This window comes from Morus notabilis, unplaced genomic scaffold (genome assembly GCF_000414095.1).
Source record: "Morus notabilis unplaced genomic scaffold, ASM41409v2 Scaffold314, whole genome shotgun sequence".
NCBI classification, from domain to species: Eukaryota; Viridiplantae; Streptophyta; class Magnoliopsida; order Rosales; family Moraceae; genus Morus; species Morus notabilis.
In genome coordinates, this window is record NW_010360279.1 from 158,517 (window position 1) to 186,423 (window position 27,907).

At 38.2% G+C, this 27,907-nt stretch overlaps 5 protein-coding genes across 7 annotated transcripts; 1 reads left to right on the forward strand and 4 right to left on the reverse strand.

Moving 5' to 3' along the window:
• Positions 1–64: 64 nt before the first annotated feature.
• LOC21407500 (UPF0047 protein YjbQ) lies at positions 65–1,864 on the reverse strand. Its single transcript, XM_010096181.2, has 7 exons — positions 1,622–1,864; positions 1,389–1,449; positions 1,129–1,223; positions 959–992; positions 792–846; positions 640–682; positions 65–245 (listed from the first exon to the last, which is right to left on the reverse strand). The coding sequence occupies exons 1-7, from the start codon at positions 1,844–1,846 to the stop codon at positions 174–176; spliced, it is 585 nt and encodes a 194-aa protein (XP_010094483.1). The 5' UTR covers positions 1,847–1,864; the 3' UTR covers positions 65–173.
• A 2,217-nt stretch (positions 1,865–4,081) lies between these two features.
• LOC21407502 (protein LYK5) lies at positions 4,082–6,520 on the forward strand. Its single transcript, XM_010096183.2, has one exon. It carries the CDS (start codon positions 4,349–4,351, stop codon positions 6,359–6,361), a length of 2,013 nt encoding a protein of 670 aa, XP_010094485.1. The 5' UTR covers positions 4,082–4,348; the 3' UTR covers positions 6,362–6,520.
• A 102-nt stretch (positions 6,521–6,622) lies between these two features.
• LOC21407503 (tetratricopeptide repeat protein SKI3) lies at positions 6,623–15,094 on the reverse strand. Of its 3 annotated transcripts, XM_024164347.1 has the most exons (22): positions 14,966–15,094; positions 14,768–14,842; positions 14,434–14,634; positions 14,106–14,312; positions 13,925–13,975; positions 13,518–13,610; positions 13,078–13,218; positions 12,905–12,985; positions 12,493–12,740; positions 12,238–12,409; positions 11,969–12,084; positions 11,815–11,872; positions 11,406–11,471; positions 11,050–11,262; positions 10,867–10,918; positions 10,001–10,374; positions 9,787–9,881; positions 8,867–9,103; positions 8,300–8,335; positions 7,692–8,122; positions 7,101–7,304; positions 6,623–6,998 (listed from the first exon to the last, which is right to left on the reverse strand). In XM_024164347.1, the coding sequence occupies exons 1-22, from the start codon at positions 14,966–14,968 to the stop codon at positions 6,820–6,822; spliced, it is 3,333 nt and encodes a 1,110-aa protein (XP_024020115.1). In that variant the 5' UTR covers positions 14,969–15,094; the 3' UTR covers positions 6,623–6,819. The 3 variants fall into 3 exon arrangements, with proteins under 3 accessions (XP_024020115.1, XP_024020114.1, XP_024020116.1); XM_024164346.1 differs by having other exon boundaries at positions 7,692–8,335; XM_024164348.1 differs by lacking the exon at positions 6,623–6,998 and having other exon boundaries at positions 7,158–7,240; positions 7,692–8,335.
• Positions 15,095–16,145: 1,051 nt separating this feature from the next.
• Positions 16,146–18,980, reverse strand: LOC21407504. Its single transcript, XM_010096185.2, has 10 exons — positions 18,925–18,980; positions 18,746–18,818; positions 18,468–18,584; positions 18,081–18,401; positions 17,605–17,972; positions 17,407–17,506; positions 17,244–17,297; positions 16,984–17,070; positions 16,748–16,873; positions 16,146–16,636 (listed from the first exon to the last, which is right to left on the reverse strand). Exons 1-10 carry the CDS (start codon positions 18,978–18,980, stop codon positions 16,256–16,258), a joined length of 1,683 nt encoding a protein of 560 aa, XP_010094487.1. The 3' UTR covers positions 16,146–16,255.
• Positions 18,981–25,920: 6,940 nt separating this feature from the next.
• LOC21407505 (protein MIZU-KUSSEI 1) lies at positions 25,921–26,774 on the reverse strand. Its single transcript, XM_010096186.2, has one exon. It carries the CDS (start codon positions 26,659–26,661, stop codon positions 25,951–25,953), a length of 711 nt encoding a protein of 236 aa, XP_010094488.1. The 5' UTR covers positions 26,662–26,774; the 3' UTR covers positions 25,921–25,950.
• Positions 26,775–27,907: the final 1,133 nt, after the last annotated feature.

Here is a 27,907-nt window from a genome sequence, read left to right on the forward strand (position 1 = left end):
TGGGTTTGGGATGATTATATATATATATATATATATATATATATATATATATATTAAGGCATATCCAATCGATCAACAGGTCTTAACAGTACATTTTGGAATGCATAGCCACTGAAAAAAAAGAAAAAAAAAAAAAAAGAAGCTGAGAAAATCTCCAAAATCGTAGATGACTCTCAGATTCCATTGAGGGTGACGACGACTTTGCGAGCAGTAGGGTAATCACGGTGCTCACACAGCCATATTCCCTGAAAACAGAGAAGGGAAATTTGAATGGCATGACATTGTTCTTAATTCTTATTTATCATATAGATAGAATAGAAGATCATGTTGTTAGTGGTAATGGCAGCTAAGTTTGTATGAAACGAAATCAAATGAATACATCCTTCTCTTTCTCTCTCTCTTTGAGGCAAACTCCAATATTACATGACAACGCCACACCTAGCCCCTAGGCGCCTCAAGTTCGAATTGATTCATATCATGAGAATGAAGGTATCTCCACGACGAATAAGCAAAACAGACTTTAAGTTTCACAAGTAGAGCAATCACACTCTGCTGCTGTTTTCATTTCTACTCGTATCCTTTGGGTGGGTTTGGGTGGTATTGTAAGTATTAATAAAACGCCAATATATATATATATACCTGCCAAGTTCCCATGTTAAGTTTGCCGTTGGTAATTGGAATTCTGCAGCAACACAATTATCACAAAAAGATCAAAAGACCCGCTGAGCAAGAAACAAATAAAGAAAAGAAACCAATGAGCCAATAAGTAAGTGAATGGAATGGTGACTCACGTAAGTGCACAACCAAACATTGATGATTTAATATGTGCGGGCATGTCATCGGGGCCTGCAAAGTGATATTATTATTAAATATAAAGAGAGAAATTGCTTAATTAAGTGATAACAAAGAAAGAAAGAAATGGAATAAAGCTCTACAACTCAGAAGTCAGCAGTCTGACCTTCCAGCGTATGCTTCCAGGGTGCAGAAGCTCCCTGAAACACAGAGAAACACCAACAGAGTGAAAGAGCCAGACAGTGGAGTTGTTGTTTAAATATGTGCACACACACATATACATACATACATACATACATATATAAAGTAAAAGAAAAGAAAAGAAACGAACCGAACCTCAGGGACAATGTTATTAAGGAAAGTCTCAGTGTCGTGGCGAACATCAGAGTCGTAATTCTCATTGATCGTGAGTGAAGCACTCGTGTGATGCACTGCCCCAACATCACACCAACACAAGATTAAGACCCCTCCTCAATTCATTTTTAAATTTCCTACTAATTTATCTCTTCAATGAAATCAATCCAGCATTCATTTTTTAAATAATAAAAAAAAAAGATTCATGTCATCCAATTTAATAATTGATTGGGGAGGCTTACAGAAGAGATGAGCCAGGCCAACGTTGAACTGGGACAAGTCTTCACCAATTTCTTTCACAATCTAACAAAGAGAGAATGATAGAAATTAAACTCTAATAAATTAGGCCCCAACCCCACTACTACTAGTGTGAGTGTGACTGACGAGAGAAAGGAAAAAGGGGATTAGATTAGATTAGATTAGGGCAAATTATCTTAAAGAAAAGGAGAAAGGAGAAAGGAGAGAGAGAGGTTGCCTTGGGAGTTATGAGGTGGCAGCCACGGCGAAGAGGAGGGAGAGTGATGGTCTTCTGGGCCCACTTGGGAGCGGAGGCGGCGGAGGAAGCCATCTTGTCTTTCTTATTATTAGCTTCAGCTTCAGTGTAGAGCGACCTCACGGGGACGGGAAGCCGATTCGATTTGAGAAACGCCGTTGAGCCTTGACCACCTTGTTGTATTAGGAGTTGGAGTTGCAACACCATCCTTCAACAAAAAAAGAATTAAAGAAATGCCTTGTAAATCTAATTTGGCGATTTTTATTATTTATTATACAAGCCCAATTACTTGTATTTCTTTTTTCCAATTATATTATATTTTTCCAACCTCAAACGTGGCATTAGACCCCACCTCTCTCTCTTTCTTGTTACATGTGGTGGCGATGTGGCATTGCCTTTGATTTTTTTCAGTTTTCACTCACAGATGTGAACATGGCATTAGAATTTTCGTTTTAAGGAAAAAAAAAAAAAAAAAAAAAAAAAAAAAAAACCCCCCCCTAATTCCAAAAACTCCCCTTTTTTTTAAAAAAAAAAAAAAAAAAAAAAAAACATACCCACCCACTAATTCCTAAAACTCCCCTTTTTGTTTCCATAATTTTAATTTTAATTTTAATGTGTGGAAAATTGATTTGAGGGAAGCTATCCTTGTTGATGGGCCGTATTAATGGAGGCAGTTGGAGCGGCCCACGAAAGCCCAAGAGCGTACCAACCAAAACCAAGAGCAGCAATGGATTCTTGAGGGTGGAACTGCAAGTGATTTTGGCGGGGCCGGGGGCGGGAGGGTGCTAAAATTCACAAACAAAATGAAAAACAAGATGCTCAGCCTCGAACTCATCCCCTTCGTGTTATTATTGGCATTAGACCTATTGTGTGTGAAAATATACGTTGATATGTCGGATGATGGCCACACTCCACGTGGCTTAAAACCTACCACGTGCCGTTGACGCCTAAAATTTATTTCCCCATTGCCATCTGGTGAAAAGGCCGACCGTATATGACGATTCATACAACCGTCGACCCTACATACAGTCAGAGACATGTATAATTTATTCGCAACAGAAGGGGTACCATCAGGGGGTCGACCAAGACAGAGGTCGTGCTCTGTGAAGTATAGTGCAAGCGCAGATGACAGAACGCATGAATATGGGTCCACGTACCAAGAAAGGCCTTTGAGGGGACAATGGGGAAATTCCTAGGTTACGTCTAGGTTTGGAGAAGTTCAGTAGCACAGGAAATGATTACATGCCCATAAACCATCTGGAATGGACTAATGAAAATCACAGAGGATCCATAGAGCCGCAATAGTAGACAAAGTGGGTGAGTGAACAGTCCAAAAGGTGTTGAGAAGCTACGGTCTAGGCAGGTAGGATAATAGACTACTTGAGAGAAACCATCAGAAAACCCCTGTGACAATCCGCCCAAAAGAGACCCATATGTAATTTGTAGGCTATAAAAAGGGCAAAGCCCCATAGAGAGAGGGAGAGAGCTTTTTGTAATCTTAAAAGCACAAAAGGAAAAATACAAGAACCAATGGATGTAGCTCCTTTTTATAAAGTGAACCACTATAAATTCGTGTGTCTCTTTACTTCCGTTCTAACAAGAAATCTAAACATTATTCAATATATCTCCAAAGCAAGCCCAATCAGTTGCATAAATATGAAAATATAGCTAGTTTTGGCCGGTAACCCAACGGACCATTAAGACGTAATCCGGCGTAATCTTATTGACAAAATTCTACTGTCAACGAGACATAATCTGTCTCTACAAAGAGCAATCTGCATTAGACCCATCTTAATTTGATTGATTTTTTTGTTCAAAAATGTGTTTAAAAAAAGGTTATCCTTTTAGATACGAGGTACCATGAGAGTCATGGATAGAAACTGCAGATATAGTTCATGCGCATTTGATATGCATTTCAAATACAATAATGACATAATTAACTGAACCCTCCCAGATTGGAATGTATACCCTGTTATGATATGTTTTTCCGTATCTTCTATGCCAACCGAATTGAGGCTGCAACTCCTGTCACAGTGAGAATTGAAGTTAGGGACGTGAAAGGATTACCTGTGGCGGGCGACAACAATATCATTTTCAGAATTGCATTCCGGCAAAATACCAACTCCGTGAAGAGCGTGAGGAGGAATTCAGAGCCACTGCAAGTATCACTTCCATCCATGGATTGTCAGACGAGTACCTTTTAGTTCATTGTCGTTTTTCCTTTATAATAGATATAAAAACGACTTGTCGTTTTTTAGCTAAAAGCATTTTGTCGCTTGCTGCATTTCCGCTCGTTTATCAAACTTTGTCAGTTGTGCTTTTCACTGCTTTGGATTTTGTTTTTGATATTAGATGTGGACCCGACTCATGAAGTCAAGTCAGTCTCTGGAAATAATAAATAAACAATCGAAAAAAAAAAAAAGAGAGAAAAACGAAAGAGGCAAAAATCGAAGCCGCGTGAGTGTTGGGTAATTGGATCGGCAACGGATGAGATGGCGTAAGACGCGTAATAAGTCTTTCAACTTATTGGACTGAGAGTTTCAAAGTTTGACGAAAGTACCCTCTCTCTCTCTCTCTCTCTCTCTTCCCCAGCCACCATTAAACAATTGAATTGAAATATCAAAACCCAGAGAGAGAGAGAGAAAAGAGGACCAACAACACATCATCCGATCATCGTCTCCAAGGCTGATCAGAGCTATATATACGAAGATGATGATAAGGTTCATGTTACTTCTAGTAGTAGCGGTAGTACTGGAACTGGTGGAAGTGAAAGGGCAGCAAAGCTACGTCAACAACCACCAGCTCGACTGCTACAACCACTACAACTCCACCGACGGCTTAGTCTGCCGCCACTACGACACCGTAAACGACATCGGCAGATGCTCCTCTTTTCTCACTTTCCGATCCATCCCTCCCTACGACTCCCCGGTGTCCATTGCCTACCTCCTCCACTCCGACCCCGCCCTCGTCGCCGCCGCCAACAACGTCTCCGACGTCGATCGCATCCCTTCCGACCGCCTCGTCCTGGTCCCCGTCAACTGCTCCTGCACCGGCCACCGCTTCTACCAGCACAACGCCTCCTACTCCCTCAAGACTACCTACGAGACTTACTTCACCGTCGCCAACGACACCTATCAGGGCCTCACCACATGCCAGGCCATGATGGCCCAGAACCCTTCCTTGGACGATCGCAATCTCTCCGTGGGCATGTCCCTCCAGATCCCACTCCGATGCGCTTGCCCTTCTCCCAACCAAACCGCCTTCGGCGTCAAGTACCTCCTCAGCTACCTCGTCACTTGGCGCGACGAAATCTCTTCCATTGGCCGCCGCTTCGGCGTCGACTCCCAGAGCCTTTTGGACGCCAACATGTTATCCTCCGCTGACATTATCTACCCCTTCACGCCCCTTCTTGTGCCCCTTACAGCCCAGCCTTCCTCCTCAATCGGCCTCAATCAGTCGCCCAATTCTCCTCCTCCGTCGCTGCCACCTCCCGATGAAGCCAAAACTAATTCTAAGAAATGGGTGTTTGTAGGTATCGGCGCGGGGGTTGCCGCTGTGATGCTGTCTACTTTGACGTTTTGCTTCTTGAGGCGATGGAGAAATACAACAAAGCAAAATGATGCCAAGTATGGAAATGAAATTAATCCTAACCCTGATAGTAGTGCTGCGGCCACGGCATCAACTTGGTCTGACCGAGAGTACTACACCGCGCCACTCGCGGATAGCAAGTCAACGTGGTCAGTTTCCTCAGGACGAATTCGATCTGCGGTAGAATCTTTAAGTCTCTATGACATAGAAGAGGTGCGGAGGGCGACGGATTCCTTCAGCGAAGCTAACAAGATTCAGGGCTCCGTCTACCGGGGAAGATTCAAGGGCGACGACGCGGCTGTTAAGGTGATGAAAGGGGACGTCTCCTCCGAGATAAACATATTGAAGCACATAAATCACTCCAACGTGATCAGGCTCTCGGGATTCTGCATGCACCAAGGAAACACCTACCTTGTGTACGAGTATGCCGAGCGTGGCTCTCTCAACCAGTGCCTCCAACGCCAAGCTGCTGCTGCTGCTGCTGCTTTGACTTGGAAGCAGAGGGTAGAGATTGCCCACGACGTCGTCGATGCCCTGAATTACCTGCACAACTTTGCGGACCCTCCTTACATCCACAAGAACCTCAAGAGCAGCAACATCCTTTTGGATGGAAACTTGAGAGCCAAGGTTTCCAATTTGGGGCAAGCAAGAAGAGCTGGGGTTGGCAACGAGGAAGGGTTCCTGCAGTTGACAAGGCATGTGGTGGGCACTCAAGGATACTTGGCCCCCGAGTACATCGACAGCGGGGTCATAACGCCAAAGATGGATGTTTTTGCGCTCGGGGTGGTGATCTTGGAGCTCTTGTCCGGAAAGGAAGCAGCAACGACCCACAAGAACAACTGCAACAATGAGGAGTTGCTCTTCAACTCCATAACAAGAGTCTTGCAAGGAGACAATGTGAGAGAGAAACTTAGAGGATTCATGGATCCTGCACTGACCAAAGCCGACTATCCCTTGGATTTGGCATTCTCCATGGCCCAATTGGCTAAAGCTTGCGTTGCTCCCGACCTCAACTCTCGTCCCGACGTTCGTCGAGTCTTCATAACTCTCTCTAAGATCCGATCCTCTACACGCGATTGGGATCCCTCTGACGAGCTTCAACGTTCCCCGTCTCTCACCGATCATGCCATTTAAGGCACCGCATTTACATACATTCTTCTACATGTAGGTCATTTTTATATGATAACTGGTTGACGCTTGCCACCCTTGTCATTCCCCCCCGTGTGGGGATATTAGCTTTGAGACATCCACTTGTCTTTTCCCGCATTGGAATGAAACTTAATATTAGCGTTATGTTCTTTGTTTAAGATTGTCATTCAGTTATATTATTCTCTAGTCGGAAATGTAAGATTCAATATCCAAAAAAAAAAAAAAAAAGTAAAAAAATGTTAAGCGTACAGCTATCATCGAATGAAAAATTCATCATAGGATAATAGAATGCAAAGATAAAAGAAACACCTATGGCCTATAATTCCTGGAATTACTAAACCAAAGCCAATTCGAATAAATGATAACAATACAATTGGCATAATTTACATACAATTGGAAGGAGATTATGTTTACTTTCGAGTGTAACTTTTTGACTAAACAACTTATCCATCTAGCTTCTGCAAGACCTTCCAATATCTGACACAAGAAGGATTAGTATGAATGGCCCTAAGAACCCATCTCTGTGGACTCTGACAGCACTCCACATTGGAAGAGTCCGGCCCCGCTCTTGATTGTCTTGCAAGCAAATGCATTTGGAAGAAAAGCTCAGCAGGCCTCATTTCTGCAAAGATAAAACATGATAAGAGCATGGCTTTCCTTCCAGTGACAACAGAATTACAGAACCATATTCATGCAATGTGGTCGGATAACATAACGAACACACCTGGTGGCCAAGTAAACCATTCGTGACGCAGGCTATTCTCCCATTTTTCTTTGGAACCAAGGCTTCCTTCTGCTTGAGCCAATAATGCAGAGATAAACGGTAGAGGGGTTGCCGAAGCTTCTCGAGCTCTCCTCAGACTTCTAATTGCAAGCAACAATAATTGTGAATCACACCACTGTCTGGCAAGCTCCAAACAGGTAGCACCTGCACTCATCAATTATCTAATCACAGCGACAAGCAACTACAAAATACCTAGCACTATTCAGAATGTACAGAACTATCCACATTTAAACATCAAACAAGTCCGGTCACATGCATTCACACGACATTGATTACCAAAAGGCCTCACATATGCCTAACCAGAAATGTTATGGGTCAGAAAGACAAATCACTTCGCTAGTTTTTTTTTTCTTTCTTTTTTTAAAAAATAATAATAATAATAATCACATCACTAGTTAGTTTAGCCGTCACAATCAAAACATTCCAGTTAAATTTAAACCAACATGTTAAAACTTAGATTTACGCTAACCAGAAAATACTGATACTAAACACTTCAACCGAAAAGAATAAACACTGCAGGCTAGTGCCTACCATGACATAGCTGGAGGCAGCTCTCAGCGCTTGCCAATGAACAGGCTCGTCTAAGAAAGTCTTCAGCAGAAAGGAAATCCTGCTTCCACACACAAATCAAACCTTGCACTAGATGAAATACAGCCATCCACATGTTCGGTGGATCCTTCCCTTCCATCAAGCACCCATTGAAGTTCAACTCTGAGAGATTTAAATCATTTTGCAAGCCATATTGCGATTCAATAATTTTTAGATAAATCCAACCAACATAGCAATCTGTCTTCAGCTCCAAACACCTTATATACTCTTTCTGAAGGTTGGTAAGATCACCATCTGATGCATAAGCACGGCATAATAGCAAGTGTGCAAAAAAGAGATAACCGTCGGGAAGTGTGATTGATGAAGCATTTTTGGCATGGTTGACACAACCATTTTGATTTCCACCTTGCAAACTGAGCTCAGAAGCACAAAGGAGAAGTTGGAACTTTTGATATTGATAAGACACGTCTATCTGAGAATAACATTCATCGGAAAGAGCCACACAAATGAGCCGCTCAAGCATGATACATATGTTATGGGGAAATCTCTCTTCTCGTGCTTTCTGGAGTAAATTGAGGATAAGTAAATACCTCACACTCTGGTTCCATGGTTCTCGACGTAAGCATCTGCACATTGAAAACAAAAATATTAGTTTCCTATAAAGAGGAAAGTTTATTAAGAAAACAAATAAGACCACTGAAAGTAAAACCAAAAGGAAATGTCAATTAAACAAAAATGTATGTTGCATGCATAAAAAAAGGTACTCTTGAGTGTAAAACATAAATTTCTTCAAGAAGTAAACCTGAAATATAAATTCAGCATATCACATTAAAAGCAAAATTATGAGGAAGGCCAACATTTTTCCAGTGATGAACCGCAAAGAAAATATGATATTTTCCTCTTTAAGGAGAAACTCACTCTTTAAATCCAGAAGAAAAATCCATTGAAATTTTCATGAACTAAAATTAGCTATTGAAATTGAACATTCAAATGAAAAGCTTATTTTCTTTTTAGTTTTTACTTTCTTCAAAACTTCAGCAAGGATTTGACAACTCAAATTCAAAACACAAAAAATTATCTTAATAAGACTTGCTAAACCAAAATGATGCCTTGCAATTGACAATTCAAAATCAGAGGCAGGGGGACGAATGCAATACTTCTGCAGCTGCTCGGTAGCTTCAGGATTCAGACATTGATATGAGCACGTTGGAAAGGAAAACTTCGGATTCCTAGTGCTTAGCGCATAGCAAGCAACAGATCCGGCACCAAGGATTTCATATGTTGATTTCAAACCTTTCACTAGACCATTAGAAACATCTCCGAAGCAGCACCTAGTTGCAAGATGCGAATCATTCCATTCTTCCCCAGACAGCAAGAGATAACCAAGCAGGTTCCTGTTTGCAGCAGATTTTGTCAGATGAAACCTCAAAGACAGAATGTAAGTTGTTTGGGATGTTTACAGAATTTGATTGTTTCTCAGTTTTTTTTTTTCCCTGTTTTAGTTACTAATAGTTTTCGTTCTGTCTTTGCTTTTTTGAGAACCCGTAGTTATCTCTTTTTGTACGTTTTTCCATTTGATAAATTGTCTTGTTTCCTATCAGTCACTCGCTCACATAACTTAAACAGGACGCCAGCTGCCTAGGATATATACACAATTCTGTTATGCGACATATTTTCTCAATCAGAATTTTACAAAAATGTTTCAACAATAAAAGGAGCTACTGCTTGTAACTTCAGTGTAATCTACTTGTAATTCATATTCCAGATTATTTATTAACAGAAATAGAAACTTCAACGACATATTCCAAATTTATTGACAAACAGGACTGGACAATTCAACCATATCATTTTATGTTTTGACTACTTTATGACATAATCTTTGTGATGTGCTTATTTGTAGATAATGAAGTTTAGCATATACCAGTTAAAAAGGAAATCTACCCATATTTTTAGATAATGAGGTTCAGAAATTGCAATCATATGGTTAGACTTAGAATAGCTTAGAAAAATTATTAGACCAAGATGCAAGGCTCTGACGAAGGCATAATCTAGCGTTCATACATCATTTCTATAATACCTTAACAGACCACTATTAGGGTACATGTGAAGAGCTTTTCTGAGGTGAGCCACTCCACTATTAAACCCAAGAGAAGATCCCGACCCATTTTTTACCTGCATAATCAAGAACCGGCAACAATATCGATTAGTTTTCATATCAACTCAACTAAAACATAAAAAGTCAACCAAGTGTGCAAAAGCTCGAGATCAACAGTTGGGAGTAAGAAACTTACTAATTTACCAAGTGCAATTAGAAAGTGCATTCCACTTATATCTTCAGGAGATTTGAGGTAGTAACGGCTGCTTGCAACGACAGACTCGAGTCGATTACTTCGGTCGAGAGCATGAATGGCAGACACTATAAAACTGATTCTTGAACTCTGAAACAGTTCCTTTGGCATTTTCAGAATACTATTAATTGCTGAATCTAGGCCAGAAATGGAATACAGCAATCGACAAATAAAACTAACAGAGGCAGCCGCATAAATGTGCTCCATACTAGAAACACTAGCAGCAAGATTTTTGACCACAGAGAGGGCCAAGTTACTTTGACCAAGTTTCCACAAGGATAAAGCATATATGTGTAGACCTTCCGCATCAAGCAATCCTTAAACATCAAATAATAGAATATAATAAATCAGAAAGTGACGGAAACAAGTTCCAAGTTCAATATAACATAACTAAGCAATTCTCCTGGATTCAATCAGAAAGAGAACGAGTCATGAAATGGAGAATAAAAAGAAAACAGGTAGCAGCGACAGTATAGGATTAGTATTACTGCCTTGCAGAAACACCAGCAGTAAACTCCCAAAACTTCTAAACTCAAAAGGTTATAAAATTTGGGGTTCAAAATTCACCTTGGTGTTAAACGTAGAAGAAATTGAAAGAAGAAAAAGTTGAGACCAAATATGCATTGTTCTCCTAAGAGAGCGGTAAAGGATATACATAAAAGAAATAATTAAATCAAACCATATAACTCATTCTCTAATATTTGGCTGTAAAACTAAGGGAAACATTTCTGGCACTACTAGATATTACATTCTGTTATTTAGCTGTAAAGCGAAAGAAGGTACAATTGCAAGTCACACTGTACACAAACCTTCTATTTTCAAGTTTTCACATTCCTGTGCGGCATCTAGAAAATTTCCAGCCTGCGCCAAATAAATGTATCTTCTTAAGCATACAAAACAAAGATGAAACCAACACTCACAAATGTAAAACCCGTAGTTGGAAAGAAATTACATATTTATTTGGGCCGTAAAATTAAATCACAAACTTTTACCTTACTAAGAGATCTGGCCAAATTAATTGATATATCTCTGATTTGAGATTTTGAAACACAGGAGAAAGAGTCAGCGGCTCTGCATCGAGCTAGCCTATAAGAAGCGGCAGCAGACAGATAATCATATCGTGCCTCACAAACCAGCCCTTTCAAATTATGGCTTTCTGGATAGTGAGGGGTGCGCTCCACGGCCTGCATGATAGCTCCAAAAACCTGCAAGCAATTAACAGCATCAGCAAATTGAGATTCCTGAAGTATGCCTCTACTTAGTTGTTATTTCCACCAAAGAAAAAAACTGCAAACATTAGTTACTACTATCATGGCAAATTCCTATTCAATCTTTGAAGAAGTTGAACCTGTGGAGATGAAAGATGTCCTGAAACCACTGCAAGCTTAGCAAGACCAATTTGAAATTCTGCAAGCTGCAAGAAATAAATTTTGTAAACAGTAGGTTTTCTTATCCATCTAAAATCATTAAAAAAAAAAAAAAAAAAAAAAAAAAAAAAAAAAAAAAAACCAAACAAACAAACTTATAGAGCAAAGTGTAATGAAATAGATTTATTTCCTAATACTTTCTATATATCACGTTAGAAAGAAAAACACCAAGTAATAGTCGCTAGTAATGTAATCACCACTCTCATGGTAGACCATCAGAGTTGTCGCGTTTCTGCAACATGACAGTTCTGCTTCGCTACCACACATGCGGAGGTGGTGATGTACCACAGCTATAATAGAGAAGCAATATAGAAGGGGAATAAGAATTACAGGCAAAATTTGCACAGCTCGTAAACAACTCTCAAAAGCCTCATCTGCTGCTGGCTCCCTGACATAAGAAGTGAATCTCCTTGTTAATATGGCCTCAGCTGGTGGATAATTTTTATAGATTTAAGTACAAAAGTAATCTTTGCAAAAAGTTTACCCAGCATGAAAATCAGCTGACATGCCAGCCCATGGTAATGCAAGTGAAGGATCTATACTTCTCGAGCAATCAAAAGCCTGTCTTGCCAATTGCCTCTCATTATTTCTCCTATAGAGCTGAGAAGGGGGGAAAAGGTAAAACAACAAATAATGAACCCCAATATTTCCTTTTTAACTTCTGACTTCCACTAAAAAAGAGAGAAAAATTCTACAGAACCTTTCTTTTAAAAAAAAAAAGCAAATGTTATAAACAAAGAGATGAGAAGTTACCTTCCCTAAGTATGCCCAAGCAACAGCTAGAGATGCATCCAGTTGCAAACCCCGAATTAGAGCATGTTGTTTTAATGTGTTATGATTAGACAAATGTCCCAAAGCCACCCAGAACTCGTAATTTTCAGTTTCAAGTAACAAGGCCCCCAAGGCCATCTTCTCTGGTGGCTGCCTGGTAAAAGAATGGTAAGCCCTTGAGAGTATAATGACACGGTATTATAGTTATACAGAACTAATAAACAAAAGGAATCATACCAAGCATTTAAGTCATGACTAGGGCACTCGGTCAAAGAGGATACAAGATCTGAACTAATTGCAATATCTGTATAGATATTTGCTTGCCATGGAGCCAAGAGCAAAGCTCGCTGATAAGAACATCTGGCGGAAGTTGCAGCCAAATAGCAGGCACGTTTCCAGGAAACAATGGAAGAATTAAAAGCTTCGACAGTAAGTTCTAAACCCTGGATCTCCACCGCCCATGGGTAAAATTTTGCATATGTGAGCTAGAAAAGAGGAGAATATGTGTAACATCAGTTGACCCATGGCATAATGATCATATTCTGACACATGGATCATGTAACAGAAAAGACAAGATGCAACTGAATAAGAACTTCAAAAGTGCGATGTATAAAAGATAAGGTAAGTCTGAAGCTCTAGATCAACATACCTGAATATCACCATGCAGCTTCCAAATGCATGACAAATTTCCAGCTAAGACGGTAGTTTCCTTAGCAACTTTACATGCCTCCTGCAAGCAATTTTAATATGCACAACTCCAAGGTTGTGAAAGAGGATTAAATTTCCTGACAAGACAAGAAAAGAAAAGGGGGGGACAATGACCTCTAACAATGTAGCTCCCCATCGAAATGCTCCCAAATAAACATATTCCTTTGCGAGACCGAGAAGTCCCGAAGCAAGCCCATAGTTTCCAGATATGCATTTAGGAGAGACCTCCAGGGCCTGACGAAACTGCTCAATTCCCTTCAAAAACAAAAACCAATTTTGTGATAGCAATATCCTTAAAGCAATTAGCGCACTAAATCTCTGACATAATTTGAAGAACTAGTATAATCTATGATTCTATTTGACCAGTTATAGTGACAAATATGCTTTATTATTATTATTTTTTTTTTAGTAGCATAGCATTAGAAGTATAACTAGAAGAGCTAATCCTGCTCTATAAGTTTAGGGAGATAGTTGATGACTAAAAACAAAGAATGATAAGTGAGAAAAAGAGACCACGAGCATTGCTATATAAAATGCAATGAAGGGAATCTTACTTTTTTGAATGAACCAAGCATCAAATGGATGTTTCCACTTTCAACCAAAGCAAAGACCCTCGTCGACTCCAATTCGATGGCTCTTCCATAGGACTGTTAGAATAGAGTACACTAATAAGTATTCGGTCAATGGATAAATTTCTCAACGTAAAAGGATTGAATCACGCGTCATGGTCATAATATAGAATTAGTTTGTTAGTTTTCCGCACAACATCACTAATGCGTTCAAAGTAGAAGGGATTGAAATACATAAGAGTTGTATGAATCATCATTTTAAATCCTTGAGTGGATGCATTCCTCTTGAGCTAATTCCTTATATATGAAAAATAAAAAAACAAATCCAAAATGCAGCCCCTGCTTCTAGCTCCTACCAAATCAAGGCCCTAAAAGAAAAGCAGAGAGAGTACCTTGATCGCAGCGGTAAACCTGCCGAGTCGGTGGTAGGCAAGGCCAAGAGTCTAGAAATGAAGGAAGTGCGTTCATCAAAGAGCATTATGAATGCAATGCAACATGTATTATTATCATATATTTGAGTTTAATAAAAATAAAAAAATGGTGATGGAGAAGGAAAAAGGAAAAGGGAAAGACCTCCCAGAGATCAGGAGACGTAGGATAGCCTGGAATGGCATGTTGAAGAGAGGGAACGGCCTCGGACCAGTTTTTAAGATGGACCTGCAAGTAACCCAATCTGCGAAATGCCCAAAAGGCCTTCGGTGACTTGTTGGAGGCTTCCCGGCAGACGGAGACCTCCAGAGTGTGGTTTCCTCGGTTGTCCAACAAATCGCACAACGCTTCCTAAAACAAAAATAATTGATAATTACAACGATGAGAACACCTGCTTTGCTTTGCCTTGCCTGTATAGGAATATTGAATAATGAACAAAGGAATTTAGAGAGAGAAGAGAAATAGTACGGACCCCGGAATCGGAATCGTTGGGGTCGAGGGAGAGAGCTCTCTGGTAGCACTTGACAGCTCTGTCAGTGTCTTTGTGGTAGCAACAGTAGTAATGCCCTAGGTACCTGAAAACGCCGCCGTTCTGAGGGTTCAATCTGGCCGCCGCTACCAACTGCTCCGCCGCTTTTTCTTTCGATTTCTCGTCGTTCCACAGCAACACGCCCTTCAATTTCCATTCGTTTTTGTTTTGTATTTTTTAATTTAAGTTTAGAAAAAAAAATCAAATCAAATAAAAATGAATGAATGAATGAGTGATAAAAGAGGCTAGGAAATGAATGAAATGGATAGAGGATTACGAGATGAAAACGGAGAGAAGCATCGTCGGGATCGCCCTCGACGGAATCTTGTAGTCGTCGCACCTCCGCCTCCTCCTTTAAAGTTTAAACCCATAAAACAAAACAGACACTCTTTAATTCCCAAAACTAACTATTTCACACAAAATGAGAAGATAAGAGAAGAGAAGAGAAGAGAAGAGAAGAGAAGAGAGACGGAACCATGAACACAGAGCGAGAGACTGCTTCTTCTTCTTCTTCTTCTTGATTGCTTAAACCCTAATACTAAGAGTAAGTGCGGAGTGCAGAGTTAAGGATTTGTTCTCAATTGTGAAGCCAACACCAACAGAAGATTTCCGCGCGCTACCCTTTTTTTTTTGTTTAACCGTTATTTATTATGTCTGCCTGCCTAAATATCTGTTTTATTTTATTTTTGTTTTAACCCCCCATTCATACACCATATAACGCCTCAACAACTGCACTTACTCAGGCTCTGCCTATATTTTCACCAATACAAAAATAAATTGTAATAATAATGTTATATCATATTATTATTATTATTATTATTATTATTATTATTATTATTCACATCTCAAGTACCTTTGCTTTTGCTTTTCCTTTTAATTACTACTCTCGGTAGAAAAAGAACACGGATAATAAATCCATAAAAAGTATATAGTTTTCAATTGAACCAACTTCTACGAATTTGCTTTTGCTTTTTTTTCTTTTTCCTTTTCTTTTTGGCTTTGAAGAGGCAATCTCCAGAACTGAATCCGAAAGGTTAGTTGATAGATTCCTTCAGTGGATCTACCAAAATTGTTAATTGTCTATCATTCTATTCCAACTCTAACGTAAAATGAGGAGAAATTTAATTTTTTTTAAGAGTATAAAAGAAATACTTTTAATTGTACTACACACACTTTACACCATCCAATTCTCATTGAATTTTCATCCATTTTTGCATTTTCTCCTCATAATATGATTATGGTGCAAATGCCGATTTACAGCTAAATACATAAACTATATTTTTACACCCTACACAAAATTCTCCGAAACCAAAACATGTGAATTCAATTCAAATGAATTTTGAATATTCTCTCGTGTTGTCCTGCTGCATACGACTCCTCAGCAGTCAGCACAGCTTAAATGGAAGCATTTACATTTTCTTTTTGGGGGAATATTCTTCGACGCAGTACAAAAAAAGTAACCTATGTACTGTACAGTTTTAAACCATCAAACCTTCATCGACCTTTTTTTTTTCTTTTTAGTACAATCTAATTTGATTTGATGGTTCAAAACTGCTTAGTACAATAGGTTTTTTTTTTTTTTTAGTACAATCTAATTTGATTTGATGGTTCAAAACTGCTTAGTACAATAGGTTTTTTTTTTTTTTTAGTACAATCTAATTTGATTTGATGGTTCAAAACTGCTTAGTACAATAGGTTTTTTTTTTTTTTTAGTCATGTTTTTTAATCTCTAGACTAGACTAGAAGAATGAAAAAAATAATGCAGTCAATCTTGTGGATGTGGAGGGAAAGATGAGGGAAATGGGAAATCTGTGGGAGCCAGATGTGGATGGATGAAGTAGCGAAACGTTGAAGTGTGAGGCAACCAGTGAATGCACTTCTTGTTAGGCGGCCTCCCCTTGGCGAATACGAATGCGATGCACTTTCTAATTATTTCCCTCTTCTCAACATCTTCTGATTCTGAGAAGCTCGCAACTATTACATCCAACAACTCCTCTATTGTCAGCGACACGTCTTTCGCAAAATAGTACAAAACTCTCGGCAACAAAATCTTTGTTTCCTTCTCTATACGGGCACTTGCTTGAATGAACTCTTCCTTGGCAGTTTTCAGATCCCCAAATATACCGTTTGCTGTGTATGCGCGAACCTATAATATTACATTAATTGTTAATTCCACGTTAACAATTTCATACATTCCAATTCTAGCAAAAATGCACTTATTACCAGTAGCTAGTGAAATAAACAAAAACTAACGTACCGCGGGATCGAAATATTCCCCCGAACAAAGTGCAAAATGAACCAGTGGCTCGGGGTATTCCAAGGCGTACTCGTGCCTAATGCTCCGTGCCTTGAATTTCCTTCCTGGGAACAGCGTTTGCAGCCACTGCAACGACAACAACATGTTATTCGTGTTTTCAGAGATTCGGTTATCACAAAAAAGGAATAATTCTTTAAACATCACAAGAGTAGAGAAGAAAGCAGCATAAAACATACCGGAGCTGAGTTGTGAGATCGAATTCCCAAAATGGAGCTTTGAATTATATAAGCGTTTATGCAATGCCCTCCTACATTGTACGCTGCCTGAAAGACGAATTCAACATTCTAAATAAATCGTCTTCTTACATGTTGTGATGGACATATTTGTATCTTTTAATAAAATCATATGATTTTGATATGACATGAAGATTCATAAATGTACAGAATTGGTAAGTTTACAAGACTTTTTTTTAAATTTATTTATTTATTATTATTACCTTAAATATGGAGGCAGTTTTAACACGATTATTGGATCCATATGCTAAGTATGCCTGCACGAATGAGGTTTTCTTATAAGCCATGCCAGGCCAGATATATAAGATATCATGTATCAATCAATAACAAATCTATGATTAAATTCATATTTGAGCTTATGCATACATGCATCACCAGAGCATTGTGAATATTGATCCAAAATGCGAGTTTCTCCTCACGCTTCATCTTCCTCGGATCAACCTTCTCAAGATTTCTAACCAATGACCTACATTAATACATCACAAATTCATTACAAGGTCATTATACATATTAGCAACCCCAAAAAAGACCACACATTTTATTGCAACTAGTTGGATAAACCACCTGAAATACTGCAACATTTTAGCAGCATAGTTGAAAGTGTCGCTGTCTAAACGTATCTTGAGAACTTCTATCATGGCAGCATACGGTCCAGTACCATCTTCTTTCAAACCATGACGCGAACGGGGACTCCAACTGTCGCAAGGATTCCTAGAAGAAAATACAGTTGAAGAGGACAAGGATGAATTTGGAGAAGCTGACGAAGTGACATGAGCGGGTGGAGGATTGACGAGTTTGCAATAGACAGAAGAGATGCATCTCACTATGTCTTCAGAAAGTCTATCTGGAGCTTTAAGGCTATTATTGACAATGCAAGAAGCACCAAGGTGATCAGCTAGGCTGCGATGACCAGAACCCGCAACCTTCTGCCCCTGCAAATGCTCACGCCCAGAGAGTCGACAAATGTATAAATTGTTATTGTCATTTTCCAAAGAAGAAAAATAAAGTTGAATGTAAATGGAGATAGATAGGTGTATTACCCTTGTAGTAGTTGTGGGTGTTGGTTTTGGGGTGGTGACAGGGCTGTGATGGTAGGGACTGGTCCAAGCATGCGCAGGCGAATTTTGAGGATGATGGAGCGAGTTGACTCTGCAGAAGTGTGAGTCAAAACCCCACAATTTGGAAGCGGAAGGTGATGAAATGTGTTTCCGGAATAGATCTGAAGAAGTGGATGTAGGTGTACTTGGGAGAGTGGAGATTTGACCATCAAAAGCCGTCCTATAAAGACAAAGGAGGTGGCGCTCCAAACGCATTATTTCAAGCTCAAGTATCGCAATCTCCTCCTTCAGCTCCACACGAGACTGTACCCCAAAAGCTCATATCAGAAATCAAAATCAGCCACCTAAACACAACATAATATCAGCTACCTTTGGCGTGGTCTGAGTGTCGCTTGAAGAGACAGAAGACGTGAGTGGCTTGTCCTTGTCGGAGTCCCAACAAAGGGAAGCCTCCTGATCAGACAATGCTCTATCCAACTTCACAATCTGACTCGGTACAATTACAATATAGAATACAATAATTAGTCAGTGGTAGTGCTTATCATCAGAACTTGTAGAGTTGTAATTACTAAGTGCCTATTGATCTAAAAGAACCAAATAATAAAAAATAAAAAAAGGGGAGATTAGTACTTAATAGTAATACTTACGGGATTAAAATAGGAAGAGAGTCTAGGTGACATGTTGAGTAGAAACCCGTTATCTGCAGCAGCACCACCACCACTGCAAATAGAAGGGAAGAAAGAAAGAAATTGTGAAATTGAACAATTAAACAAATAAGCAAGAGAATCCAGCTCTTTGGTTTTGAGTTTTGAAGAGTAATTAATACCTTTGGCATTGGCATGGACAAGAGGAAGAGCATGAGCGGCAATGCTCACCCAACATCTTCTTATTATTCTTATTCTTCTTCTCTCACTAATACATCACAGAGGATGGAAACTCTATTAATGTATGCTTTTAATAAACTTCAACCAGGAGTTTTAAGACTTGTTGTTGTAGAAAAAGAAAGCTTCTGCCTTTTGCTCTTGCAATTACACACTATCTAATATCTAGGGATCTATTAGTAAAGAAGAAGAAGAAGAAGAAGAAGCAGACAAAAGTAGAAATAAAATAACAAGTGAAGAAGCTGACATTGCCCAGTAACTGTAAAATTGTGAAAAAGAAAAAGGCCAAAATCTAATTATTAATTTCATTAAAAGTTAGATGACCCACCACCATAATGTATATATGTGGAGTGGGCGTTTGTAGATTAAAAATCTGGAAAAAACAAAAAACAAATTAATAAGTAATAAGGGTTGATATTAAAAACAACAAATCAATTGTGGTAGTGATGAGCAGCTGGTATTGTAAGTAATAAGTACTAGTATTGTCAAAAAAAAAAAAAAAAAAAACCAAGACATTATTCGGTTTTTGTTTTTTGTTTTTTTGTTTTTCTTAAAAAAAAGAATTAGATAAAGAAACAAGAGAGATAGATACTCATTAGATTAGGTGGAGGAAAGTGATGTGTTATGATTAGAACTGCCTTCTTCTTTCTCAAAACAAAAACAAAAACAAAAACAAAAAAGAAAAGAAAAGAAAGCAGGGGAGTCGGAGCAGGTAACCTTGGTAGTGCGGGTGGCTAACCCCATCCATCATCATCATTCTCCCCTCATCTGTTAGATGAGCTGCGTAACCTTCTTATCCATTATTATTATTATTATTTATAATTACTATTACTATTACTGTTATTATTATATAATAGTAGTAGTAATAGTAATAATAATAGGTAATACAATCGCAGTAAGAAAGAAAACAAAAGCATTTCATCGCTCATTGAAATTGAATAGACCGCTTTCTTGTTCTTCATATAGTAAGTACATAATTATATCTTACATTATATATTGAAATTCACCGTATAATGCTTAATAAATTAATTACATCGGCATAAGCAGGGATGACAACAATCATCTATTGCTATTCTATCAGTTTAGAACAGATTGTTACTAAAAAAAAAAAAAAAAAAAAAAAAAAAAAAAAAAAAAGGGGGAGGGGGATAAGGGGATATTTGGCAGGTGTATGTGTGTGGTTGATGAATAGAGGCGCGCGCAGCTGTACGTTTTGTGGGAGCAAACAAGGCGCAACCAATAACGAAATGTCATCATATCAAATCATTAATGCTGCCCTGCCCAGCCCGATGATCCACAGATATCTGGACCTTCACTTTCAACTATATTAATATTAATTCCTTTTAGACACTATTGATTGATTGATAGGGCCTAAATTGGGCCGAGTCTGAGGTGGACAATATCCTTGTCGTGGGCTGGAGAAAAAAGAGGTAGTTCCTTCGCGGGCAGGCTACTAAATGGCCCAGCGGAATTAAATTTACAAAGCAAAGGAAGGACCTTTCTACTTCACCGTTAACAAATTTGTAAATAGAGGAACTAAGGTGGAGTAATTTAATGCAATGCACATTATAAAAGTAATCGAATGTTAAATTTTCATTGTAGTACACCCCGTCCATTAAATAAAATAATTTCTCGTAATAATAATTGGACAGATAGAGCAGGTGGCCAATTAACTCCTATATATTTTTGTGGTCTCTCAAGTGTCATATTTTCTTTCCTACTTTAATGAGGAAGATATTAAGTTTGTAAATACACACACAAATTGGTACTACTTATAATATAGGACCAATGATGATAAAGTTGTAAAGTTACTATAAAGTCAGCCAATGAAAAACAGTAGGCCCAGGAGCTTATTGCATTTTTTGATTGTTAAATAAAAATAATAATAAAAAAAAAAGATATGGTAGTGCACTTTATATCCCCTAGCCTCTTCACTTATAGCAGCAATCTCGGGTATCATTGAGTATGTGAAAAAACTAGTCTCTCACCGACCATCTACTCAGTTTTCACTCCTCCACCTATGGTGTGGCCCACTTAATTTTTCCAAAAGGAGTTGGGCAACCTTTTGCAGAAATGGAAAAGTCGAACTCTGTTGGATGGGCATAAGAAACCTAGCAAAGACGTCCTAATTACCACTAAATCACGGTCCACGACCCTCGGTGGTGAATGGAATCTATGGAATTCTGTGTCTTTGGATTGAAGATCTTCTCTAGACTCCAGTAAAAATATAGTAGTAGTACTAGTAGTGGTAGTAGGTGTTGTCAATTTCATGTGTTAGCAGGTAGATCATTCATCATCATGCTTTCGGATTGATGTGTGATCTTCAAAAATACAAGTGATCATCTTAATTAAGATTGGCAACATAGTATATAAATAATTTTAAATGGTCTTTATACAAGGAGGAATGAATGTGTACGTGTTAATCAAGAGGCAGACAAATAGTCCGTTTGATATGGTATTATATGCATAAAATATAATATATATTACATATAATAGTAAGCTTAATGAGGGGGGTGGGAAATTAAAGGAAGGTCAATAATGGAGCCCGCAGCGGTTGGTTAAGGCAACTCGTGTGTGTGTCTACATCTGTGTTATATATATATATATATATATATTAAGTCCTTACTCTTTTCCTTTGGTATTTGGTATTTGGTTTGTTGTTGGTGTAGGCTCTTCATTCTATTCTAGCACCTAAAGGGGCAAATGTTTTAAAGTAGCCATTTGATATATATTGGAAGCCAAAAGAAACTCTCCGATAATATTAATTAAATAGAATTAGCTAGTAAGGAAATGACATGCACTACAACAATAAAGGTCATTTGCGATGACATTTTTTGTGACGATAAATGTCGTCACAAATAATATAATATTTGTGGCGATATGTCGTCGCAATTATTTTTCATTAAATAAAATAATCATGTCATTGCTAATAACTTAAATGTCGTCACAAATAATTTTGGAGCGCAATTTTCAATGGCGCGGATTTTTGCCTCCAAGGTAATCCATTTTTTGCGACGACAAGTCGTCACAAATAATAAGATATTTGCGACGACATTTGTCGTCGCAAATAATTTCATGTTATTTGCGACGACATTTTCTCTTTGTCGTCGCAAATAATCTTTTTAAGATTTCACCAAAAACTAAACGCGGGAAAATGATTATTTGCGACGACATTTTAAATTTATTTGCGACGACAAATGTCGTCGCAAATAATTTCATGTTATTTACGACGACATTTTCTCTCTTGTCGTCGCAAATAATCTTTTTAAGATTTCACCAAAAACTAAACGCGGGAAAAATGATTATTTGCGACGACATTTTAAATTTATTTGCGACAACAATTTCGTCACAAATAAGTCTGATCTAATATATCCTATCTTCTTCCTCTTCATTTTCCCCCGACACTTTCTCTCTCTCCTGCTAAGTCTTTCTCTCTCTGCCTCTTCTTCCCCTCGCCGTTGCCGCCGCCCGTCGCCACCGGCCCTCTTCTCTCTCTCTTCCCTTCTCTCTCTCTCCTCCCTTCTCTCTTCTTCCCCTCTCCGGCCGCCGCCGCCGCTCCCACCGCCCCGCCCCCGCCACTCCTCTCTTCCCTTCTCTCCCTCTCTTCCCTTCTCTCCCTCTCTTCCATTCTCTCCCTCTCTTCCCTTCTCTCCCTCTCTTCCCTTCTCTCTCTCTCTCTTCCCTTGCTCGTCGCTGCCGCCGCCGGCCCGCCGAATCGTCCGTCACCGCCTCACCGTTCGACGTTTACCGGTATGTTTTACACACTCCAGTAACTTTTTTATTGTTTTTATGTGTTTTGTTGAGTTGTTTGTAAAAATATCGAAATGAAGTTTCTAAACATTTACTATGAGGCTGTGTAAATGTTAGTTTATGACGTTAATTTAGAATTATTTTTGAACTAGTGGTTAATTTATTAATTTACATTATTTATGATGTTAATTTTTTGTGTATTTAAATATGTTACTCTAGATGTTAATAAAATACTAATTTCGGCCACGTTAAATTATGTTCGATGTTTCAATTTGATGTAGGCGTTTAATTTTTCGCCTTCGTCGCTGTTTGCCCGGTTCCTCCGACGTAATCCTGCTATTTTCAGCCCCCGTTTAGTGGGTTTGAACTTTGTAAGTTTTTTATATTTATTGTACTTTTAGTTTAAAATTGTTGTAATTTTTGGTTGTATGATTCGGGATTATGATTTTGATATTTGAACTATGATTTTCTTATATTGTTGAAATTTAGTATATGTTTGTGATTCTTGTTCTGGGTGGCACATCTTGCAGCTATGGTGTACCGAAATCTTTTAAAGTTATTTTTTCTGCAGGTTTAGATTTTTGGATCATAAGAAAAATAAGCCGTTATGTTGCCGAAATTTAGTTAGAAAATGAGAATTTTAATAAGTTCATTAACAAACTTTAATGAATAAAATTTAATTGTGTTAATAAAGAGTAAAATTAAAATTAATTAAACACATTAATAAATTGTTATGTCTGTTATTGTGTATAGTTGAAATGTTGATTGACAAAAGTTGGATTTATTTAAGGAACTGATTGTCGGATCAATATCGGAATGGTTTATCTGCTTTTATTAAGGTCGCCAAAAATTATGAAACTTCAATTGGTCATATCAACTGTCCTTGGCAATATCAGCTGAAGGTGTTAGAGTTTATGGCTAAATTGCAGCCCAACATCCAATTACCTACGATTGATCGTCCAGAACCAGTTGACCTAGATGCTCCTCTGCCTCCTTCAGATGATGACGGTCCTAATGATGATTCAGATGCTGGTGATGCTGCAAACTTAGACAATTAGTTCCGTTATATATACTTTTTTATTTTTCACTTTATTTAGACTTTTATATTTTTTTGAACATTTTATATGCACTTCATGTAGTATTCATAATATATTTTATAAATTTATTTAGATTTACTATTTTTAATATTAATTTATATTTCACTTTTAATGTATCTTAATAAATTCTATTCAGTATGTAACATAATAATGTTTAATTAAAAATTAATTAATTGTCATTTTTTAAAAATTATAAAAAAAATTGATTTAGGCTTTTTGCGACGACTTTTTTAGACTTGTCGTCGCAAAAAAATAAGATTATTTGCGACGACAATTTAAATGTCGTCACAAAAAATGGATCATGTCACAAGAAATTTACAACGACGTATTAGCAACGATTATCGCCGCAAATACATTTGTGACGATACTATGTCGTCACAAAAAACGTTTTTGCAACGAATTATTTACACCGACAAATTTACGACGAATGTCATCGTAAAAAACCTTATTTGCAACGACATGCGGGTTTTTGCGACGACAAAAATTCTTTTTTCTTGTAGTGATGGGATTCGCCAATATTTCATTTAGTTAGAGAAACTATTCAATAGATCGGTCCGCCCATAGACGACACGTATGTACCCATCCAGTCAACGGTCAACCAATTAATTAATTAATTAATTAGAATATAAATGAAGGTAGGTAGCTTGGCAAATCTGCCCGCCCTAGGATGGATATGCATTAATGTGCAATTGTTTGTTTTTTAAATTTTGGTTGTGGAGGAATTTGAATTCTACAACTTAAGTGAAGTTGTGGATTTTATTACTACGCTATTAATTATAACTGCAAACCACTTTGCCTCAGTTTTTCGTTTAATTGATATATAATGATGATGCATACAATTGTATGAAGAATAAACTCCGATCAATTAATAAACAGCTCAGCTTATGGCTGTTGTTTTGCTACTACTATCATTTATCTGTTGTTGATCAGCATCATTTATGTACGTGTGTGCATAATACGTTCAAGTGTAAGCAATCGTTGCTTGAAACTAAATAATAACACCAATACGTAAGTAATCAATCGTTGCTTGAAAGACTCAATTAAACGTATAATCAAGATTTGTGGTCTTATTTTTTTGTCTCGTTGATTGTTCTTCTAGTTAAGTTTTAACAACTCGTGATTTATTTAAGTATTTTTAGTATTTAGTTTATATTTATGTGGTTAAATTATTAAATTTAAATGACATGGTAAATAAATAACGGGACAGCCAATAAACCAGACAAGAAAATTAGAGACAGTAGATTCTAGATTGTCTATATTTGTTTGTGGTATATGTGCATGTTTGTATGCCTCTATATATATATATATATAATTGGGATGTGGTTGATAAAAACGTCGATGCTTGCAATTGCCCTAAAAAACTTTGGACGGCATTCGACGTGGGGAAATTAAAGATAGAGAACTAGCTAGAGACCGGTGAAGATGTTTTTATGTTTTATCATAAGTAGTAATGGTAGGCGCTTTATTAAGTATACATGAACAGTTACTCATCGCAAGAGAAAAACTAATGGATCGTGAGATTATAAATACAGGAAAATCAATAGATCATGTGAGAGATAAATGATCTTTTTATTTTATCGATTTAAGTTTTTAATTTCTATTTTATTATATTAAAAACTTTCAAAAAAATTACATATAATATTTTTTACTATAATTAAAAATTTTCACGTAAAATTACATCTAATATTAAACACTCGACTCATCAAAGTAAAGAAGACGTAGTGTTCAAATTAAGAGATTACTAACAGATATAGAAATATATATATAGAGAGAGAAAAAAATGAAACATGGTTTATACTAGCCAATACTATACTACCATTGGCCAATGGGAGGGACCCACTGCCCAGCTACATATACACATAAAATTCCTATTTTCCTAGCTCCGACATAATAATAACAATAATACATAATATTCTTACATGTCATTGGACAATGAGAATTCATGTATTACACTGCTAGCCAGCTAGCTGTATCGAATCGATCGATCGATCGGTCATCAGTGCACTTTCACACTAAAGCTCATCATTACAATTACAATATATATATATATATATATATATATATATATTAATATTAATAATAGTAAAAGTTGCCGTATGCGTTGGATGGGTGAGGCTTGATATATTATGAAGAGCGGAGCAGAAAAATACTGAGCTGCTGGGCGGAGGAGGTACCGGTTGGGTTGATCATGTGAAAAGACTCTGAATCAGGAGATCCCATCACACGCTCGAAGGTGGCTCTCATGTACATGAGGTCGCCGTCGGGGAGGACTCCGGCGCCGACCGAGACGGACTGCATCTGCTTGAGTACGGCAGCGTCGGAGACAGACATCTGGCGGCTGACGGCAAAGCCGACTTTACGGCCGTTGCAGTACATGGACCACAAGGGCACTTGAAAGAGAGAGCAGGCGGAAGAGGAGGTGGAGGAGCACTCGAGGGCTATGCGGAGGAGGCCGCACTGCATCTCTCTGGCTAAATAGGCGGTGGGAACGGCGAACTCCAGGAGGAGGAGAGGGCTGCTGCGGGTGTCGTCTTGGAGGCAAAACGACACCCTCCCCTTCCTCTGCCCAAAGAACGTCCCAGTCAGCCTCATCACCCTCACCGGCGGTGGCTGTGGGGTACTCGATATTGTCGTTTCGTTGTGGGTCCAGTACTCCCTGTAAGCGGATGACGGTGATGATGAAGAAGAGGTAGGCTGAAAGCCACAGCAGGCAGGCACCATGCACTCCACCAGCGTCCGGAGTGAGCGCCTCATCCTCATTTCGCGGCCACACTCCACCGTTGTTGCGGTGTCCATTATCTGCAGGCTATGGCTTCCCAAGTCTATCATTCTCATCTTTCTAATTTATATATAACCTGATCACGACACGATCGGGTGCAAGAGGAGGAGGAGGAGGTGGTGGTGGTTTAGCAATATGATGATTGGGTAATTAACAATACGCACAGGCGGGTGTGAAGTTTGCGGTGGATTTCGGATATTAATATTATCATATATAGAACAAGTAAAAGGAGGCACCGCCAAGGTGGGCCCAGGAATCGTGTACAATAATTCTGCCCACGAGGGCTTGTGGGACCCTGTCTTTACTGAGAGCTTTATTTAAGGGTCTATTCACTATTACAAAAATATTATTTATCATCATCATTAAAATCATGAGACCCTCCACCCAAATTGTAATAATAATTATTATTAAGACTTAATCGTCCTCATTTCGATCAATAACTACTGCATCATATGCCAATGATTCCGCACAAAAACAGCCCAAATAATTTATAACTAGATTTCTACATGTATGTATTAATAAGCTAGATCTGATAAACTTAACTAATATGGATATCGATTAGAAAGTTTCCGCTCTTATCCCTTCTTCACTTGCAATAAACTAAAAGTATAAACAAATAAGTAAAGGAAACACACAAACAAACAAACAAACTAAGAAGCAAAGAAAAAGACGAGTAAAAAGGTGGTGTGGCCGGCTAAGTGGGTAACAGACGTGGGTTGAATCAGAGAATGGAGTTAAAATGGCATCAGGGCATGTAAATACATACATACATATATATATATATATATATATGTGAAGATCATGGAAAGGAAGCATGCAAGAGGCAATGATTAGACCCCAGCAGTCATCTCTGTCCCCAACTCCATGCTACTTCATTCCTCCTTTATAAACAAAACCCACAATATCATCCTAATTACTATTACATGCATGCCCACTTTTTCCAATGTTTTATCTATGTCCAAGAATTTTAGAATAATACCATCTATCCAAAAATTAAAATACTACTACTTAAGTAGTATTACCAGTATTTATGTTATGTGTTGTTTTAGTAAGACGTACGGTCAAATATTTGCTTTCTCCCTCGACAGAGGATCGATTTTAGACCCAACTGTATTATATATTCTTCTCTTGTTTAATTTGTCTGATTGTCTTTAATGAATTCTTCGTTAGACCCAACTGTATTATGCAAATCATTATTAGATTAGATTTTAGATTTTCTCCATATATACATATAATATATAGCCAAGTACCACCCAAGTCATCAGTCGATCATGCATCTAACCCGAACTTTTACGTCTAGTT

What these genes read in the sequence shown, in the direction of transcription:
- LOC21407504 (XM_010096185.2), bottom strand. Translation starts at nt 18,980, where the DNA reads ATGTTGGGTGAGCATTGCCGCTCATGCTCTTCCTCTTGTCCATGCCAA. An exon ending in ACAATGCTCTGGTGATGCAT is followed by an intron (nt 17,298 to 17,406) that starts GTATGCATAAGC and finishes TCATTCGTGCAG; the next exon opens with GCATACTTAGCATATGGATC. An exon ending in GGGAATATTTCGATCCCGCG is followed by an intron (nt 16,637 to 16,747) that starts GTACGTTAGTTT and finishes GTAATATTATAG; the next exon opens with GTTCGCGCATACACAGCAAA.
- LOC21407505 (XM_010096186.2), bottom strand. Translation starts at nt 26,661, where the DNA reads ATGAGAATGATAGACTTGGGAAGCCATAGCCTGCAGATAATGGACACC.
- LOC21407500 (XM_010096181.2), bottom strand. Translation starts at nt 1,846, where the DNA reads ATGGTGTTGCAACTCCAACTCCTAATACAACAAGGTGGTCAAGGCTCA. An exon ending in TGGCCTGGCTCATCTCTTCT is followed by an intron (nt 1,224 to 1,388) that starts GTAAGCCTCCCC and finishes ATGTTGGGGCAG; the next exon opens with TGCATCACACGAGTGCTTCA. An exon ending in TTAATAACATTGTCCCTGAG is followed by an intron (nt 993 to 1,128) that starts GTTCGGTTCGTT and finishes TCTGTGTTTCAG; the next exon opens with GGAGCTTCTGCACCCTGGAA.
- LOC21407503 (XM_024164346.1), bottom strand. An exon ending in GACATCTTTCATCTCCACAG is followed by an intron (nt 11,263 to 11,405) that starts GTTCAACTTCTT and finishes AATTGCTTGCAG; the next exon opens with GTTTTTGGAGCTATCATGCA. An exon ending in CTGCCTCCAGCTATGTCATG is followed by an intron (nt 7,305 to 7,691) that starts GTAGGCACTAGC and finishes TGATGAGTGCAG; the next exon opens with GTGCTACCTGTTTGGAGCTT.
- LOC21407502 (XM_010096183.2), top strand. Translation starts at nt 4,349, where the DNA reads ATGATGATAAGGTTCATGTTACTTCTAGTAGTAGCGGTAGTACTGGAA.